This window comes from Bactrocera tryoni, chromosome 1 (assembly GCF_016617805.1).
Source record: "Bactrocera tryoni isolate S06 chromosome 1, CSIRO_BtryS06_freeze2, whole genome shotgun sequence".
NCBI classification, from domain to species: domain Eukaryota; kingdom Metazoa; phylum Arthropoda; class Insecta; order Diptera; family Tephritidae; genus Bactrocera; species Bactrocera tryoni.
In genome coordinates this window covers 82,452,008-82,471,750 of record NC_052499.1, presented here as the reverse complement: position 1 = coordinate 82,471,750, position 19,743 = coordinate 82,452,008, and the positions used below count along the sequence as shown (strand labels likewise).

Below are 19,743 nucleotides of genomic sequence, written 5' to 3'. Positions count from 1 at the left end.
CTTACTGTGTAACTGGCCAAACGTTTCGAGATTGGACAGCAAATGGTATAGTCTTATAGAACTTTTAGAATATCTTAATATATAGTATAATACTACAACTCCTTAACTATTAAACGGTTTATTATTGAAACTTTTAATTGCAAATCTACTCGTTCTTAGCATTAAGTAAACATAAATGAAATGTTTTGACGCATTTGACGACCTAAAACTGTCGATATGGCATTGCAAATGTATACATATGTACGTCAAAGAAATAATCACATAGATAAGTACGTGAGGCGATCATCCATGAGGCCTGTGATAATAGCCTTCATAACAAGTAATGCACAATTGCACTTTTATAGAACTTGTTCTTACAACAAAATACTCATTTTGTCCTCATTACAAACATGTATTCAAACAACTTGTTTTTGAAGAAGAGTTACTAATATGTATACATATATATAATAACATATATACATATAATATGTTTTATTATCTTTAAACAATACCCACTTTGTAGTAATAATAATAATTCCATATGTCTTACTGTAAGACTCTTACAGCACCGCTTTGGCGTATTATTACATTATCTACTACTGTGTTTGGTAGAAGGGGGGATCATAAAGATCAAATACTTTTTATGATATCAGGAAAATTGAAGTTTATGTGTAGATGACAACCTATTTAGTATACTAAATGTGACAAAAAAGTACCCGCAAATTTTAAATAAAACGCAAAATATTTAATTATTAATCAACATTTATTTTGTCGCCTTCAAAATAATTCCCACCAGATATAATATACTTATGCCATCGATTTTGACACACTTTTCATAAGTGCTTTTTGGGATGACTTTCAGCTTCTTCAGCGAATTTTGTTTTTTCTCCTCGATCGACTGAAAGCGGGTTCCACGGAGCGCCAATTTCAGTTTGGGGAACAAGAAAAAAGCATACGGGGCAAAAATGTGGTGAATACGGTGGTTGACCGATGGTATTCATTGCGTTTTTTGCTTTAAATTCGGTCACAATCGGGGCTTGATGTGATGGTGCATTATCATCGTGTAAAATGCATGAATTGATCTTCCACAATTCCGGTCGTTTTCGACGGATGTTCTCACGGAAATGCCTCAATACGGCCATATCGAGCATCACCTTGATTTTGAACGGTTTTTTCGTATTTTGTTTTTGTTTCGGGTTGTTTTTTCTCTCTATTCCGATGATTGTAGACTTGTTTGCATTTCAGACTCATAAACCCATATCATCATGTGGGATCGGAATTCGCAAGTGACCCGTTTACGATACTCTTTCTGAGCTCGGAATTCGCACAATCACAAATTCGCTTTTTCGGGACGAGTCGTGCAAAAACGGGTTTCATAACACAAATATCCAGCAAAATCATTTTAAGGAATTCTTAAGTACCATATCTTACACTATTTTTAATATTTTCATCAGTTGAAGGGGTCGAAGATCGTCCAGAATGCGGCTTGTCTTCAACGACCTCTCGACCGTCTTTGAAGGCTTTGTACCACTCGTACACTTACGTTTTTGATTAAACTGGATCACCGTTTCCAACATTCGAAACGATTCCGTACACGAAATTAGCTTAGAAATACAAAATCTTTGAGACAAATACTTTGTTCTATATATTTAGCCATTGTAAAAATGGCAACGCTTGATTTAAAGTTTTTTTTCTATACTTAAAAATGAGCTTCCTAAGAAAACAATTCAATATCGAATTGAAGAGGCTAAAGAAAAAATACAGTTTGGATATTATTATGATCTTGGTATCCAAAAAAACTTATTTTAGAAATATTTCATATTGTAATAATTCAGTCCTCTAACACTCCTTCTTCTGTGGTACATCCTCATTTACTTCTTAATTAACTCTGGTTATCAGAAGAATTTATATAAAGATTTAGTGAAGACAGTGTTGATTATTCATTCACTGCAATTTTTTGTGTTTATAAATTTATGTAAACATTTAAATATGATATTTGGTTGCTCTGCGCATTTCAGTTTTGTTTTTGTTTTTCAGATTTTGCACAAATCTTATCGTTTGACACCGTACCGTCTAATTCACGAGACTAGTTTCTGTGTAACCTTCCGCTTACCCATCAGTGACTATAAACATTAACGTTTGTTTGTATGTATGCAGATATTAAATACTCTATCGTTACACTCAAAAAGCTTTTGTAATTATTTCAACGACATGATATAAATGAACTCACGTGCGCGTCACGCCGTGATAAATGCCGCGGTCCCACTATTGTAATCGCACAGATAAATACTAAAAAAAGGTATTTCTGTAATCTTTACGTTTTACGTTTTACGTTGATTTTCATTTTCCTCCAGTCGTTGGGTGGTAGTAAATTTTTATTGAGTGCAATTTCTAATCTTTTATTAGAATATACAAAAATTAAAGAAGTCAACTTGAATAAATATAACAACAATAAGTTGTTACAATGCATTGGCGATGCTCTTATTTTCATTTGTTCATTCTCTTTTTGGCTGTGTAGGCATATCAACATACTAATATTTACATTTTGCTTATATGTATGACACTTTGACGTAGTAAGATATACAAGGAGCGTTCCAAAGTAAACAGGACTTTTTGAATCTAGTGCCCCCTGGTGGCGTCATTTATATGTCGACTGGTGCGTTAGAATCTGCTATCTTTATCGATTGTCCATTGAGAATTTCATGACATTTCATTGATTGGAAGTGAATTTATTGCGTTTTGAGTGTCAGTATGTTTGTGTTATCGGTGCCAAAATGAGCCTCCAACAAAGAGTCAACATTAAATTTTGTTTTAAAATTGGTAAAACTTTTACCGAAGCGTTTCAATTGATGGAACAAATTTATGGCGAAGATTGCCTATCCCGTAGCGCAGCGCACGAGTGGTTTTAACGTTTTCAAAGTGGTCGTGAGGACATAAATGGCGATCAACATGTGGGACAATCAAAATCCGTGATCACCAGAAAGTCCATCGAAACTGTGCGTGAATTCATCAGCTGAAATCATCATTGAAATTCATGAAAATGAAATTAAACATCTCCAAAACATCGATTTATCGCATTTTGGTCGAACATTTCCGCACAAATGGACTGACGTCCAAAAATTTCTCAGAATCCAACATTCGAAGGACATTATCAAAGAGGTTTATTTGACCAGAAACCACATTTTAACCATTAAACACCCGTATTCGCCGGATATGACACCGTGCGACTTCCTCCTTTTCGGAAAAATGCATTTGCCAATGAAAGGAAAGCGTTATGCAGACGTAGAGGCCATTCAAAAGTCTTGCACCGGCATACTGGCAGCCATACCGGCCAACGAGCTAAAACACTCGTTCGACATGCTTTTGGACCGTGCAGAAAACTGTATTGAAGCAAAAGGAGACCATTTTGAATAAAATAAATTGATTTTGCCGAAAAAACCCTGTTTTTTTAAGTCCTCTTTACTTTGGAACGCACCTTGTACGATATTCACACAAAAAACAATAGATTTGTTAACCTAAGGGTTTTCAAACTTCTGAAGGGATTATATCTACTTGTGAATTTCAAAAAATCCAATATACATATTCAAGTATTAGAAAATATTCACCGAAATTTTCAAGTTGTTCCGTCAATTAATTTATCCGGATATGAGCGTATTTGAAAGAGTTTTTTAATTTAGTGTAATCCCAAGACTTTATATGTGTTTTTCTCGAAAAGGTGATGACGATGATTTCTCCGACTCTCAGATATATTTGGAAGGTAATGCTCGAAGGAAATCGATTTTTTGATAATAATTTCGATTTAGGTCACTTTGAAGAGTAAACTTTTTTCAGAAAAATTACTTTTTTATGAAAACCGCTTTTTTTTCAAAAAACATTAAAAGTTTGACTTGTTCCCCCATCATTTCATCTAGAGTAATAATAAATTTCTTTGGTTTTTGAATCTCAGATAAGATAGGTTAAGTTATGGTAGTAGGCTTATGAGCCACGCATGGACCAGTTTTGGTTCTTTGCCCTACCAGATGGAGTTCAGTTCTTAGGTCCATAAGTAGTGGTCATCCTTTAGAACGCTCGCGCTTGACGCGACTTTTAACAAAAAGTGCGGCCTCACTATAGATGCTTCTTCTAGTGTATCATACCGTGGGGTCCCCTGATGCTTGCAGCGTAATTTTGCCAATGTGGGACAAGTGCACAAGAGATGCTGAATTCCTTCCCTAGTGCTTTGCTTTAGAAGAAGACTTATGATCCTTTGCGCGTTGGCCACGGCGAAAATAGCATTCGATGGAACGATGAGCTGTACGAGTTATACAGGCCATTTAACGAAACGAGAGGCTGCACATTCTGACCAATGCTAAAATTCTTAGGGCGCTTCTCAAAGAGTTGATTCACCACTTTGTACGAGTTATACAGCTCATCGTTCCTATGCTATATTCGCCGTGGTCAACGCGAAGAGGACCATAAATCTTCTTTGACAACATTGACATAGTTCAGCGAATTAAAAGACAGCGGCTACGCTGGCTAGGTCATGTTGTCTGAATGGGTGAAAACATTCCAGCTCTGAAAGCAGTTGACGCAATACCCGCCGGAGGAAGCAGAGGAAGGAGAAGACCTCTACTCCGTTGGAAAGACCTTGGAATTCCCAAATGGCGCCACGTTGCGGAAAGGAAGAGTTGTAAACTCGGCTATAATCGCGTATGCGGTGTCTACGCTAGTAAAGAAGTAGAAGAAGAAGCCTTGTTCTAGACTTTTCCTGCAGTCTTCTCGTTCTGAGAATCTGATTCTGAGAAAATTTCGAGCAGAAAAATCTTTCTTACTGTACGACAACTTCTTTCTGGAGTTTGGTTATAGGATCGTGGGAATTGAATAGTTTTTCAAAGTGAAGTTTCAGAGCAAAGCTCTGATGCAAAGCGAAGCAAAAGTTCTATGTACATTAGCCATTAGAGGATATAACCCCTTCAATTAGTCGAAATATGTTTTGGGCTCCGAAAGTCTTTCCCAGTAAGCAAGTTGAGTTTCGCTCTATAGTTTCCTAACTCTTCATCGCACTTTCACGTTTTATATCGCATATATAGGTCAAATTGTGAGGTTATAGCACATATTGAAATTAAAAAACAATAAGAAGGTTTCAATTTAATTTTATTTGGTAGTGTATATACATATTTTATTGGCCCACAATGAGTACTTTTTAGTACCATTATAAAAATTTGTTTGGAAGAAACTATGATGCTTTCATTACACTTCACTGCTTTTCTAGAGACGAACTCTTTGGCCTTGGAAATATTCCGTTATGTTTTAAAATTTCCATTTGCATTTTCAAGGGAGAGTAATAATATACCTAAATGTACAAACATAGGATTATAAACGTCAATTTCTAAGTAAACACGACAATAAAATACAATTTTAAATTTCACCGATCTATTCGCTCCACTGTAGGAAAGCTGATTAGAACACAGTTAATCCATTGCTCTAACGTTCTAACGCTCAAACCGCGCTCCGCCAAGACGGCGGGAATGCGTCTTTGCGCGAGCATATTCAACTGTTCGTGTCGCGACACTTTCACGCTGTCGCTGCAGCGTTCTTGCACTCGTTTATTGTCGTAAACGTTGATAGAGTGTTCTTGGTGTTGTTGTGCTTTTTGTTATTTAAGGTAGCAATATTACGAAATGTGCGCCACGCTCGGCGGGGGTTTGGGCGCAAAGCTTGGCGAATGCCTGTGGGGCGTTAACTTTGCGCAGTGCAGCAGAATTTTGCTAAACTTACTGCCTTTGTTGTTATTGTCATTGTTGTTGAAGCACTCTAGCGTTTGCGTATGTAGATTGTTGACTGTGTGTACGCGTGTGTGTGGTTACGGTTCATCGCAAGTCGACGTTTTGGAATCATAATGATATAACGGCGCCGGTGCTTCGAACAGATCGCAGTAGTCGCTGTGACTCCAGCGAATATATTACGCTCATTCGCGGCTAAAGGCCTCCGTCAGTAAGGCACTGTAGTGTGCAGCTTGTATTTTGAAAAAATATATACATACATACATAAATAACACACGTTATAACGGTGAACGGCATTTGTTTCGATTTGCTTCAGTTAACGCTTAGTTAGAGGCTTTCCGCGTGTCGACGCTCCGGAATTCAATAAATATTCTTGCGCTTGATTTCAATTCAGTTTTTGTTTTTGAAATTGCACCTGTGCAACGGTTTGCGCGCTCGTTAACGCATACGTTTTCGCTCACAAACGAGGCTGTGATATTTTTCAGTACCTTCTTCTTACAACAAGAATAGAAGATAGTCAATTAAACTACTATTACGAGCATACAATTGAGTTCCTTAAACGAAAATGTATAGTCTAAAATTAGTATGCGCGTGTGCCTTACTGTGTCAATACGTCATGGCGGCCTCGGTGGTGCCACACTCGCCGTTGCAGACAACTAACGCCACGGATCTCGGCGTGGAATTTGTGCCACTGGAGGCATCCACCACCGAGAAGGAGCACAAAGGCGCCGGCGACGCACAACAACCTGAAAAGCGAATTGAAGGTGAGTTGATCTCTGGGAGGCAAGAAATATTAATGCGTAGGCTACTTAAAGTATGCGGGATTGAGAAACGTGTTCCATTTTCAAGTTAACTAGTTGTGAAAATTGCTTGCTTTTGTTTATTTATAAATTCATTGTTATTTTGAAGCATTGTTTATATGAATAATGCGCGTTGTTTGGGTTGACCTTTGAGTTTTTTTTGTTGCTTACATAAGTTATTGAAGTACAAGTCAAAATTATAAAAAAAATTGTTATTGATACTTGTGTAAAAAAATATGAAAATATTTTAGATAATAAATAAAAATTTTAATTAAAATTATTTTCCTAAATTAATATAGCAATTCATAGTTGTAGGTATTCAAGTGAAATTAATTTGAGGAATTTTTCGTAGATTAAATTTAATATATCGTCAACAAAAATGTAAAATAACGTAACACCACTTTAGATAAGTTTACAGGCGAAGGTAAAACGATATAATAGCAACCAGTCATATTGAAATAAAATTTGAGTTTTGGTTATAAAATGGTTATACATTGGTTATAAAACGGTTATATATGGGTTAAAAAGTGGTTATATATTGGTTATAAAATGGTTATATATTGGTTAACATACACTCATATTGAAACAAAAAATTGTTTATATATTGGTTATTTTATCTAACAGCGATTTTCGGTTTTTTTGATGTTACGTTATTTTATATTTTAGGTGACGTTATGTATTTTCTGCTTTATTCGACTTGCTCTGGAAACTTTTATAGTATCTTTTTCAGATTTGTATTTTGAGTTCTCGAAGTTTAAATGTTCAAATAGTATTAGTTCAAATAGAATATAGCGCGATAGCAACGTCTTTTGTGCCGTCACGAACTTTAGTAATTAAACAATGAGAGTTTTTACAGCTGTATACACTAACTTAGTACTACCAGAACACTATCTCTGAATAGTTCTTAATTTTTGCACTATAAATGCCTTAATATACATATTTTGTAATCTACTACTAACATAATGTTTTTGGCAGCATGCTGGGTTTAAGTAAGCTTAGTCCGCCATTAAAAGTTATTAAGTAAAAGGTTATAAGTTAGGTTAGTTGGTCAGAGCAAGCAATGAGATCAACGTTTTTTTCAATATTTGTATACTTGCTCTATAATATGGCGATTAGATCTATATACAGTGGAACCTTCTAGTATATATTGACGACTACCTCAGCGAAATTGATATTTGAGCATCAAACTTTGTTTGTTTTTTTTTGCGAACTTTAACTTCATCAATTTTTTTTTTATAATTTATTTTGAACAGGTAATTAACAATGATATTTAATAAAAAAAATGTTTACATCAATTTGAATTATTTTATTAATAAAAATTAATTTGAAAATTTTCTTCAACGAAAGTTGATATTTGTGCAAAAGAAGGATTGGTAGAAAATAGGAACGAAATTAATTAATATTTACATACAACGTTTAAGTTGTTGATTAGATTAGTAACATATTGAGTCTCCCTTTCGTTCTGTAACCAATTTTAATCGTCTTGGCATTGAATTTACTAAAATTTAAAACTTATGCCGATAGCTGCCCATTTGTCAACAACGGTCTCTTTTAAGTCTTTTAAGTTATCAAATTGTCGTCCACATTCGTTAACTTTTGAGGAGAGAATGCCCCAAAGATCCTAAATTGCATTCAGGTCTGGACTTGCAGCTGTCCAATCCAATAGCGGGATACTTTTCGACTCGAGAAATTACTTCGTATACCTTGAAACTTATCTTATTGAAATATTCAGTCTTGGCCATGAAACATTTCCGCAAATGACATAAGTTCGCTTTCATGGAGACCCGTATAGATTTGTGATTCAATCCGGCCGGGTACAAAGCAAATCAAAGACTTTCCCAGTGAGCTAAAAGCTGTCCATACCATGAGAGTGTCACCACCATGGTTACGTTTATAGTAAGTCTGCCGGGTATGTCTTGGATCACGCCAATATTTCTGATTTCCATTTGGGCCATCCAAATTAAACTTTTTCTAATCACTGAAGATCACTTTTTTAAACTCATTTTCTCAAAACTTATATTTTTCGAAAATGCAAGTCGGGTCTTCTTATGTCAGGTAAAAGTTTTGAAGTCCGAACTTTGGCATCATATTTCAAGGGAAACGCCTTTCGGATAATATTATATTTTTTTTTGTCTTCAAATTAGCTTTCACGATTCCGTAAGGGCAATAAAAACACTGGAAGGATTTAGATTGTTGGTGGATTTTGGCATAACATAGTATTTAAGAGAAAACGACAGTCAACCACAAAATTTCAATGCAATATGCAGCCAACTTTTTTTCTTGAGGTCTTCTCACTTAATACTGCTGATTTAATAATTTTCAAGAGGCATTCGTTATACATAAAAGATTGATTACATCTCAAATATCCGATAGACTTTCAATATCTTTGAGCTTGGTTTTTGTGGAAATTTTAGTGAAGAACACTTTCTGGGCTGTTTGGCAACGTCGGTCATGCCCGCAACCGTTTTTGTTCGAAAATATATTCCCAACAGAACTTACTAGAAGAGAAACATCGATTAACAAGTAGCTAAATGAAATTTTGACAACACAAACTTTGGTTTTAGATTATAAATTCCTCAACTCAAAAAGCTAACTGTAAGTATTATAGAACGAAAACGTTTCAAATACGTAAAAAGATATACAAATAATTATACAAGAAGATCGGTTTTTTGAAAATATTGTTATTTGTCTTTTGACAGTTGTTAAGAGCTTCTCAAAGAACATACAGGCTGATTACAGATGTAAGATTTAAATTCCAATCTTAAAAATGTTGAATACTTTTACCGCTTTTACATACATACATATTATGTATCTTTTATTGGTCAATATTTTTTCAGTCTCTCTAGAATTCATAACTTTTTTGAAATTCCAGCGATTTCTGTTACGTCACTTTCAATTTTTCTCGCATGACATAATTTTTAAAAACCTTTCAAATTTTTACTTAAGCATTTCAACTTTAAAAATTCTTTAAAACAATTTTTTCCCCAATATCTCACTACATTGCATACAGTTTCTTATTGTAGAAAATTCAAAGTACAAACTGTCTTCTATTTGATTTGGTTTCATCCAGTTTTTATGAGTTTTCCTACCGCAAAAGATCAAATGCATATTTCCCTGTTTTAAAAAGTTAGTAACTAATTAAAATTCGTATAATTAGCTTTTAGCCTTCCGCGTAGTTGAGCCGTTAGGTCGAACGATTTACACACTCAATCGAACAAATTGAAAGCGGATACCACAGACAACTCACTCAAAGCAGTTATCACAGGATTTTATAGAAATAGTTGGCATTCGCGCCGCTTAACTAAGCAGAGATATTTAAAGCGATCAAAATACACTCTCACTTTTATACATACATATGTACACACACACATAAATACGCAGTTAAGTGATATGTGACTTAAGATATGCATAATTGAAATGAAAGCTTATATAGTTGCTACGTATGTATATAATAAGTGTATGTGAAAGATCTGCTTCACATGTAATGAGTCTAACTAATGAGCTGATTAGTTACTAAATAACACGATGATCTGTTCAAGCGATGCCCAGCTTGTTGTATGTAAACATGCTTAATCAAGTCGGCTAAATGACAAGCTTAGAGTCTGTACTTTAAAATCCAGAGCAAGCAACTACTACTTTTCTAGTTGATCCTTATAATATTATATTTCATATTATATTAAGTGGTTATGCCAGTCTAGGTCCAGACAATCTGAGCCGAAACCCTTTGCTGCATGTACATATGTAAAGGCAAACAGATTTATTGAAAGTCACATATGGTTACAGCCGCCTAAACAAGCTCAGATCAAATGCATGCATATAAAATCGATCAAAGCAATCATTCCCGTCAAAACTCATGATTCTCGCTTGATATACGACTAATAAGTAAAGTATGGGCATTTGACATTTTTTGGAAAAGTTGTTACGGTAATAGTTAGTTCGATGAAAGATCTGAACAAAGTCTATATTAAAATGAATGTATTTACCTAAAAAAACTATAATATTTCGAAGAAATCACTAATCAAAGTTCCTTTTATAATACATATCTATTCTCTCTCAAAAAATGCTCAACTAAGTAAAAACATTTTGGTTATCGAATTCACAATGAAATGTTCGTCTCCATGTATCGAAGTTTACAATCAAAGAATCTTAATTTATATTTTGAGTATATAAAAAAATTTCTAAAGAGCGATCCATTTCAAGGTTTCCTAATTTTTTAAAGAAAAAACATAGAAACTTCAAATTTAAGGAGATATGTTTATTATCATTTTTTTTTTGAAGATTATCTCTTTCAAATATTGGGCCCGGCTACAACTCAGATGGTCCAACCGTTGGGTCCAATTTTTGATGACTCGTTCGAGCTTCGTCTGGAAACTGGCGAATGCATCCGTGATGTTTTGCTAAAAGGCCCGAATCGAAGCGGGTTTGTTGGCACAGACTTTAAACTTTACATATGGCCCACAGGAAAAAGTCCAACGGTGTGATATCACACAATCTTGGTGACCAATCGACCGGCCATAAACGTGAAATTATCTGCTCACCGAAGTGTTCTCTCAATAAATCCATTGGTTGATGAGTTGTTTGGAAAATGGTGCCATCTTGTTGAAACCAAATATTGCCGAAATAACGAGCTTTAAATTTAGACATCAAATAGTCGCTTATCATGCGCGATAACGGTCGCCATTTACGGTTTTGTAATAAAGTTGAACGATTTGTAAATTCTGTTCAGGCTTAAGTCTTTCCATCATGAAATGCCAAACAATACTGAACTAAAAAAACATAACAACTTGACACGACTCACGCGTGATCTGTCAAAAACAGGCTATTGAAAAAAGTATCTCAACTTGGATCACCCGTTATATATAATATATAATATGCTAATAAATGGCGGCTACTGTCATAGGGATCGAACATTTATAGAGAAATATTCTTGGAAGTCGTCATCTGAAACGTAATAAAAAATGAAAAAGATTTCTCCCAATCAGTGGGTATCTTAAGAGTTTACCTTCGATTTTAAATTTTACATAGATCAAATAGACTTAAGTAGTATGAACGCCTTAAAACTGGAAACTTTTTACAGTTTTCTTAAGGAAAACTATTTGTTGCAGTCTTCAGCGTGGTTGAGAACAAAAAATATTGAACTCAGCAAGGTATAGCCAATAACCTAAGGTTGTAAAAAAAAAATCGAAATTCAAAAAATGTCGAACTTTTCTCAAAAATGAGATGATTTTTGGCATGCCAAAAGTACACTTTTCTTACAATCGAAAAACTTGAAGGTCATTGACAGTGAAACATATACAAAACAAGCAGAAAAATCGAAGAGATCGAATAATTTAACTTTAATTTTAATTTAAATTAAAAAAAAACCAAATTAGCTATGTATATGTACTTGTATATGTCTCAAAACTTTCATATTCGACAATAGTTATTTTTCCATAAGAGTAGATATTTTTGAGATCTGCAAAATTAGGCACCGAAATAATTGTAGAGTGATAAGAATCGTATACGGTGGCGTTAATTTATTCGTTGCTCAGATAAACGCGAAGATTTCAGAGATAAAAACAATTAAATAAAAAAAAAAAAATTCAAAATTAAAATGAGGTCAACAGTCGAAATACGTTTAGTACAAGTATATATTAATATATATACATATATAAGGTAGCAATTTAAATAAATGAGTACTTTTTTAAGTAAGTCGTGACCCATTAATCCAATCGATAAAACTAGTTAACAGTCATTTTGCGACTGTGGTGTCAGAGGCCGTTTCTTGGTAATTTTGGAATGCTATTACCGAAATTTGAAATAGGAAATCTTTACTTCCGAACACGTCGGAATTTCTGTGTTGTAGTCAAGGGATGCAAATCTGCAAACCAACAACATTCACTAAAATGGCAAAAATAGCAGTACGTGATGGGAAATATTTTAGCGCAAATTCGTTATCAGCTCAAATACCCCACAGACCGCTTAGCACGTCAGTCGCAAATTTTTCGTTCAAATTTGTTTAGTAATGTTATTTGATTATTCTGTATACTTTGATTCGTAATTAAGAAATTAAACGCACAACAAGATCACGCGGAGCCACTTTATTTTCTAAAAAAAAAAAAATTGGGTTCAGCCTGTTCTAAAATAATTAACTTTACACTTAAACAGGTATCTGCAATTATTTGCGCAGTTGCATTCCTTCTGACATTGTTCGTGTGATTCCCGTTGAATATTTAACACATTTCAGCAATGCAGGCCGACTTTTTTAAGTTTTATGGCGCGTATTCAGTCCGCAATTAAACCAAAACCACGTTCTTGACTTACTCATAGACTTATGTAGATGCAGAACGTATACAGCGGTAGAGGGGTTGGTGCAGATTAGAATCTGAAAAATGTTGAAACTTTCAAGCACTTTGAAGTTAAACAAAATTTTAGATCTACTATTTTTTACACGTGTTTATTTGTTGAAGATAAGGGAAAGTATCAATCAAACACTGAATAAAAACATGGAAACAGAGCTATTTGAAACAAAAGAATTGGATTCAGTTAGCGATAGTGAAGAAGAGAATATTAGAAGACAGGAAAGAAAGAGAGTTTTCTTGACAACCGAAAGTGAGACAGATTTAGAGGATCAACACTTCGAAACAGCAGCTGATGGAACAGTCTGGGAGACAGAAATAAATAGAAGTGCCGACTCTGGCAGGTTATCAGGATTTGTCAGGGCCAACAAGATATGCTAAGCTATATACATACATATAATGAAAGGACAAATGAACACGGCATTTGGGGTATTAGGGACTAAGTGAGAGTTAAATGCAACAAAAGTAGATGCACTCATTGCTTTTCTGTTTGCTCGTGACGCATATGGAACAAAAAATTTTTATATCTCTTATTTGTGAAATAAAAATTGGGCACCCGCTTTTTTTGAAAACAATGAGCCGAAACGACTTTACTGAAATTATGAAGTTTCTACGATTTGATAAGAAGAGCAAAAGAAATCAGCGTACACAAATCAATAAATTTGACATGATATCCACAACATGACATCGATTTATTGAAAATTCAAAAAATTGTTATAAACCTTCTTATAGTAATGTACATGGGTTTCTCTATTGCAAAGGGAAGGATGAAAGGAGAGATTGTTCAATTCCCCTTGGGGAGTTCGTTGTCCTAAAGCTAATGGATCCTTTAACAGAATGCTGCGGTAGGAACGTAACAACGGATAATTTTTGCTCGAGTGTATCATTAGCCATGAAATTGCTTTCAAAATAAAAACTACAATTCTTGGAACAATTCGTGGAAACAAGTCGAAAAAATCCTTCTTCCAAATCTTCAAGAATTATATCTCAAAAATCTGTGTAAAATTTTACGAAGATCGGTTAAGTAGTTCTCATGAAATCTTGCCAACCGACTTCAAAAAGACAGTTTCGAGAAAAACGCGTTTAAAGACGGCGCATTTAGTCCAGCTAGCCTCGAGCGCACAAGTTCTCAAGGCTGTATCTCCGAAACTAATACTCGGATCAACTAGAAAATTTAGTTCAATATTTTAGACATGTTGTAGAATTCAATAAGTTCATAAAAAACAATTTTTTTTTTTAAGCCCGTAAACCCCTGTAACTCCTTACTTAAGGGAAAGTTATCTTTTGTGAAGTTCAGTTTGCATGACAGTTATAATCTATAGTGAGCCGATCTGAATATTTTGCTCGGATATTGTAGCGTTTCTTTAGACAATAATTCATATCAAATTTCGTGAAGATTTAAAAAATAAAAAAATGTGTATAGAACATGATTTTGATCGTTCAGTTTGTATGACAGCAATTTTTTATAGTAGTCCGATATCGAAAGTGAGCAACTTTTTGGTTAGAGAAGAGCGTGCGCCAAATTTCAGATCGACATCTCATCGGCATATTTTCACTGAGTGCTTTCTAATGAAATTTGCACACAATTGAAAACAAAATTGTTTATTAAATATATTGAATTTACGTACTTGTCAGTATCAAGTTACAAGCTCTTTATCTTTCTATTTACGCAATTGCATTACAATTTTTTCCTTTTTGCATAAACAAATTTACTTTCTATGAAATATTAATTTTATTCAAAGATAATTAAAAAGTAAATAAATTCGCTCGTAATGATTTCCACTCATATTGAATATGCATAACTGCGCTATTTTTAAAAGCCAGATATGAGTATGAGTTGACCTTGAATGAAGGTGCCATTGACAAAAAAATTTTAATATGGTAGCGCTATGTGTTGACGGTTAAACACGCATACACACATACATTACATTTTGCCGGCAACATTTAGCCGCCTGCTCACGTGCCGCTACGGAAACGCTAAAATGAAACGACTTAACTGTAAATGTGCGAACATATTACCAATCATTTCTTTAAACCACATAACTCAATTCAAAGCAGCAACGTGTCCAACACAAGAGTGAGCGCAATGGATTGACGTATTGCTTTGTTTTAGAAAAAATTATTAAATATTTTTATAAAGCTGATACATTAGTTTCATATTATAGACCTCAAGCCATTCAACATTATTTTTGGTAATCATTTTCGACTTTTTTGAGTTATGACACTATTCATGTTTCTCTGTACAATGACCTTCCGATTTTTCGTTCGAATAAACAGAGTAATTTTGGCTTTTCAATAATTATATTATTTTGAGCAAAATGTTCCGTTTTTTCCAAACATGGAATACATTTTTGTCAGCAATGACTTAATGACTGCAACAGTGGGGGACTTTTTTTTAATAAGCTGAGAATTAGAGAATAGCTCCTAATGTTTTTTTAGTTTACAGTCTGTGATGTCAGACACTGTTTCTTGTTAATATTGAGTTGCTAACGAGAGCTGATGAGGGAAGCGAGACGCATTTGCAGAAAAAGAAAAGATAGAGGCCGAAATGCTTGAGTATGAAGAGCTGGACAAGCTGGCCGACAGTTGTAATGCTCGAAAATTCTACGAAAAGATGCGGCGACTAACAGAAGGTTTTAAGACCGGAGCATACGGGATTGATACTCAGAGCATACTAAAATTATGGAGCGAACACTTTTCCAGCTTGCTGAATGGCAGTGAAAGTATAACGCCAGGAGAGGGCGAACCCGATTCCCCAATCGATGATGATGGAGCGGACGTTCAATTTCCTGACCATGAAGAAGTTCGAATAGCAATTACGCCGCCAAAGAACAAAAAAAGCGGCGGATGCCGATGGATGGCCGGGCTATTCAAATACGGCGGCGAAGTACTAAGAAAGAGCATGCATCAGCGTTTTTGTGGAATATGGTCGGATGAAAGCATGCCGTACGATTGGAATTTAAGTGTGTTCTGCACAATCCACAAAGAGGGAGACAATCTGCACCAACTACGGTGAATAAACCTCCCCAGCATCGCATATAAGGTTCTATCAAGAGTATTGTGTGAAAGATTCAGATGTCAACAAACTGATTGAACGTTATCAGTGTGGCTTTAGGCCTGAAAAGTCAACAACCGACCAGATATTCACAATGCTCCAAACCTTGGGAAAGACTCGTGAAAAGAGAATCGACACACGCCACCTCTTCGTAGATTTTAAAGCTGCTTTTGACAGCATGAAAAGGAGCTGTCTTTATGCCGCTATGTCTGTATTTGGTATTCCCGCAAAAATAATATGGCTGTGCAAACTGATGTTGAGCAATACCAAAACCTCCGTCAGTAACGTAAAGAACCTCTTCGAGCCGTTCGATACCTAATGAGATTTCAGACAAGGCGACTCGCTTTCGTGCGACTTCTTCAATCTACTGATGGAGAAAATTATTCGAGCTGCAGAGCTTAATTCAGCACACAATCTTCTATAAGAGTGTAGAGCTACAGGCATACGCCGATGATGTTGATATCATTGGCCTCAACACCCGCGCCGTTAGTTCTGCTTTCGCCAGACTGAATAAGGAAGCGAAGCAAATGGGTCTGGTAATGAAGGAGAGTCTCGGAACCAGTACCAACAACAATGGCAGTCACGAAAGCCAACACAGAATAACTCTTGCCAACAGGTGCTAGTTCAGACTGAGTAGGCAATTGAGAAGTAAAGTCATTTCTCGACGAGCAAAGACCATCTCGTCCTGCTATATGGTGCAGAGGCATGGACGATGATAACACCTGACGAGTCGGCGTTACGAGTTTTCGAGAGAAAGGTTCGGAGAGAAAGGTCGGAAGATTTATGGTGCTTTGCGCATTGGCCACGGCGAATATCACATTCTTTGGAACGATGAGCTATATGAGTTATACGACGACATTGACATAGTTCAGCGAATTAAGAGACAGCGGCTACGTTGACTAGGTCATGTCGTTCGGATGGATGAAAATGCTCCAGCTCAGGAAGTACTCAAATTCGTAATCCGAACACCCCAAATACACTTCAGATCTCTTAGCACATCAGTCGCCAATTTTTCCTTCAGATTTGTTGTGCTGTGGTATTTCGAAATACATACTCAAAATCTTAAAGAATCCTATGCAATCATTTTCTTTAAAAAATCCCAAAGATAACATTTTTTCAAGCGGTCACACTAGATGTACGTTGCAAAAGTCTCTTCCAGCATTTCAAAGATGTGCAGTTTTGACTTATGTGCTTTTATAAAACACACTCTAAATATTTTTTGGAGGGTTGTCAAGTACGAATAGTGTATTGATAGTTGAAATGCATAGTGGTTAACCCTCGTAAATATTATACGTAAATGAAAGTATTAGCAAGTTTTAAATTAATTCAGGGTACCAATTTGACGCAATTATTTTGTATAACACACATACATACATACATACATACAAATATATATCAAACTGATTTCAATTTAGTATGCTTATTAATTCAATAATAATGAGTGATTTCGATCTAATTCTGACTAACATTGAACAATAAGGGGAACACCCTGTCGGGACTATTAGTTAGATAATTTTAGAAGTAGCAAGAGGTGATATACATATGTATGTATGTATTCTGGAAAGAATAAGATCAAGCTTTAAATCTTTTACGGAACAATTCAAGTCCGTGTAACATCATATTTAAATATTTGGGGATGCTAAGATTGACTTTATTTATATATTAATCCATTTATTCTAATGTTTTCAATTAAAAAATATTTACCGTTTATAATTTCATTTCTTCAACTAATTTAGACGCCGCTTTTTGGCATGAAATCGGCATGAAGCAACTTCGAAAAGCGATGAATATAGCCAAAAAATCAGGTGAATCGGCGCGGAAAGCCAAAAATATAATCGTGTTCGTTGGTGATGGCATGGGGCTGACAACCATAACTGCTGGACGCATTTTCAAAGGGCAATATTTGAAGCACGGCTTTGGTGAAGAGGAAATGTTAGCGTTCGATGAGTTTCCTTACACCGGTTTGGCCAAGGTCAGTTGAACCGAATAAATCATAACCTCAATGTTTGCAAATATAATGCTTTTCAGACCTACAATGTGGACAAACAAGTACCGGATTCGGCTGGCACTGCAACAGCGATGTTTTGTGGTATCAAAACTGACTATGGCGCCATTGGTATGGATACGCGACGTTCTAAGGTGGATGCCAACCAGGGTCGATTGAAGTCCATAATGGACTGGGCGCAAATGGAGGGCAAACGTACTGGCATCGTTACCACAACACGCATAACACACGCCACACCGGCATCCACGTATGCACGCATTTACCATCGTGACTGGGAGTGCGACACTAAGGTGCCCGCCGAATCCGTTGGAAAGCATGTCGATATTGCGCGGCAATTGGTAGAAAATGCGCCAGGTAATAAGTTTAATGTGATAATGGGTGGTGGTCTTTCGCCAATGGGTGCCTTGCGCGCAAATGAGCCGAACACTGTGCGCTTCCAAGGCGACACCGAAGAAGTGTGTGCACGAGGTGATGGTCGCAACCTTGTTCAGGAATGGCTGAAACTTGGCAAAAATGAATCCCGCGTATTTGTGCAGTCACAAGCGGAATTAAGTAAGGTAAACTTTGAGAAAACGGATCATTTGTTGGGTCTCTTCCGGAACAATCACATCACTTACTCCATTGCACGACAAGAAGGTGAACCCTCGCTAAAGGAAATGACAGAGGCGGCCATACGCGTGCTACAGCGACCAGATAATACGAAGGTATGGAAAATAATCTTCATTTAGTAGAAATTTTCTATTTTATTGTTAATCTTATGGTAGGGCTTTATGCTGATGGTGGAAGGTGGGCGAATCGATCAAGCACATCATCAGAATTACGCACGCGCAGCTATGCGTGAAGTGCTAGAGTTCGACATGGCGGTACAAGCAGCGTTGGATCTCACAGATGATGAGGAAACTTTAATTCTTGTAACTGCTGACCATTCACACTCGGTCACACTGAATGGCTACCCAAAGCGTGGAGCCGACATTCTTGGTTTTGCCAACAAGACCACCGAACGTGTAGTGTACGAGACAATATCTTATGCCAATGGCCCTGGCTATTATGATCATTTGGCGAACGATAGCGTGGGTGCAGTAGGCGCTGAAGTTTGGCTGCCACTTGAGAAATTCACAGCTCTTCAACGCATGTCGCCCACATATCGACACCGTGCCACTTTGCCGTTGGAAGACGAGACCCATGGTGGTGAGGATGTTATAGTGTTTGCAAATGGACCGGGAGCGAATATGGTTCGTGGCGTTTTCGAGCAGAATTATCTAGCTTACGTCATGAGCTATGCCGGTTGTATGGGCCCTGCTAAAGATACGGACGATAGTTGTAGGACGGTACTGAAACATAGCACAAGTGGCTCGAGTCAAGTAGCCCAACATAGTTTTCTCTTTTTGATTACATTATTTTTGTTGAGGGCATTCTATTCCTAAAGCAAATTAAATAAATAAAGTTGTTATGTTATTAATGATTTACTGTTATTATGAAATATACATGCGGATGTGTATATCACTTTCTCCTAACCCCATCGACAAATTGGACCTACCTTGTTATATTTTTTTCTAGAAGTCATAAGTGTAATCTAAGGCAATTGTATTAAGATGTAAAAACATAAATAAAAGTTGATCATATGAGAGTGTACCAAGTGTTGTTTTACTTTTGGATTCCTAATAAAAACAAGATACCCTTCACAATTACAAAAGATTCCTTACATGATTTCGTTCGGATATCTGAAAAACGGACGAACGAATTTTTATAACCCTAAACCACTTCATTTTCAAAAATGCTAGCTCAAAACTGATTTTAGACCCCT

General features: G+C 36.0%; 1 protein-coding gene across 1 annotated transcript; it reads left to right on the top strand.

Annotated features, from left to right (window-relative positions):
• Positions 1-5,888: 5,888 nt before the first annotated feature.
• On the top strand, positions 5,889-19,571 carry LOC120776083 (alkaline phosphatase 4). The gene is made up of 4 exons (XM_040106559.1): positions 5,889-6,505; positions 17,671-17,906; positions 17,963-18,643; positions 18,704-19,571. The coding sequence occupies exons 1-4, from the start codon at positions 6,307-6,309 to the stop codon at positions 19,361-19,363; spliced, it is 1,776 nt and encodes a 591-aa protein (XP_039962493.1). The 5' UTR covers positions 5,889-6,306; the 3' UTR covers positions 19,364-19,571.
• The last annotated feature ends 172 nt before the right edge of the window (positions 19,572-19,743 follow it).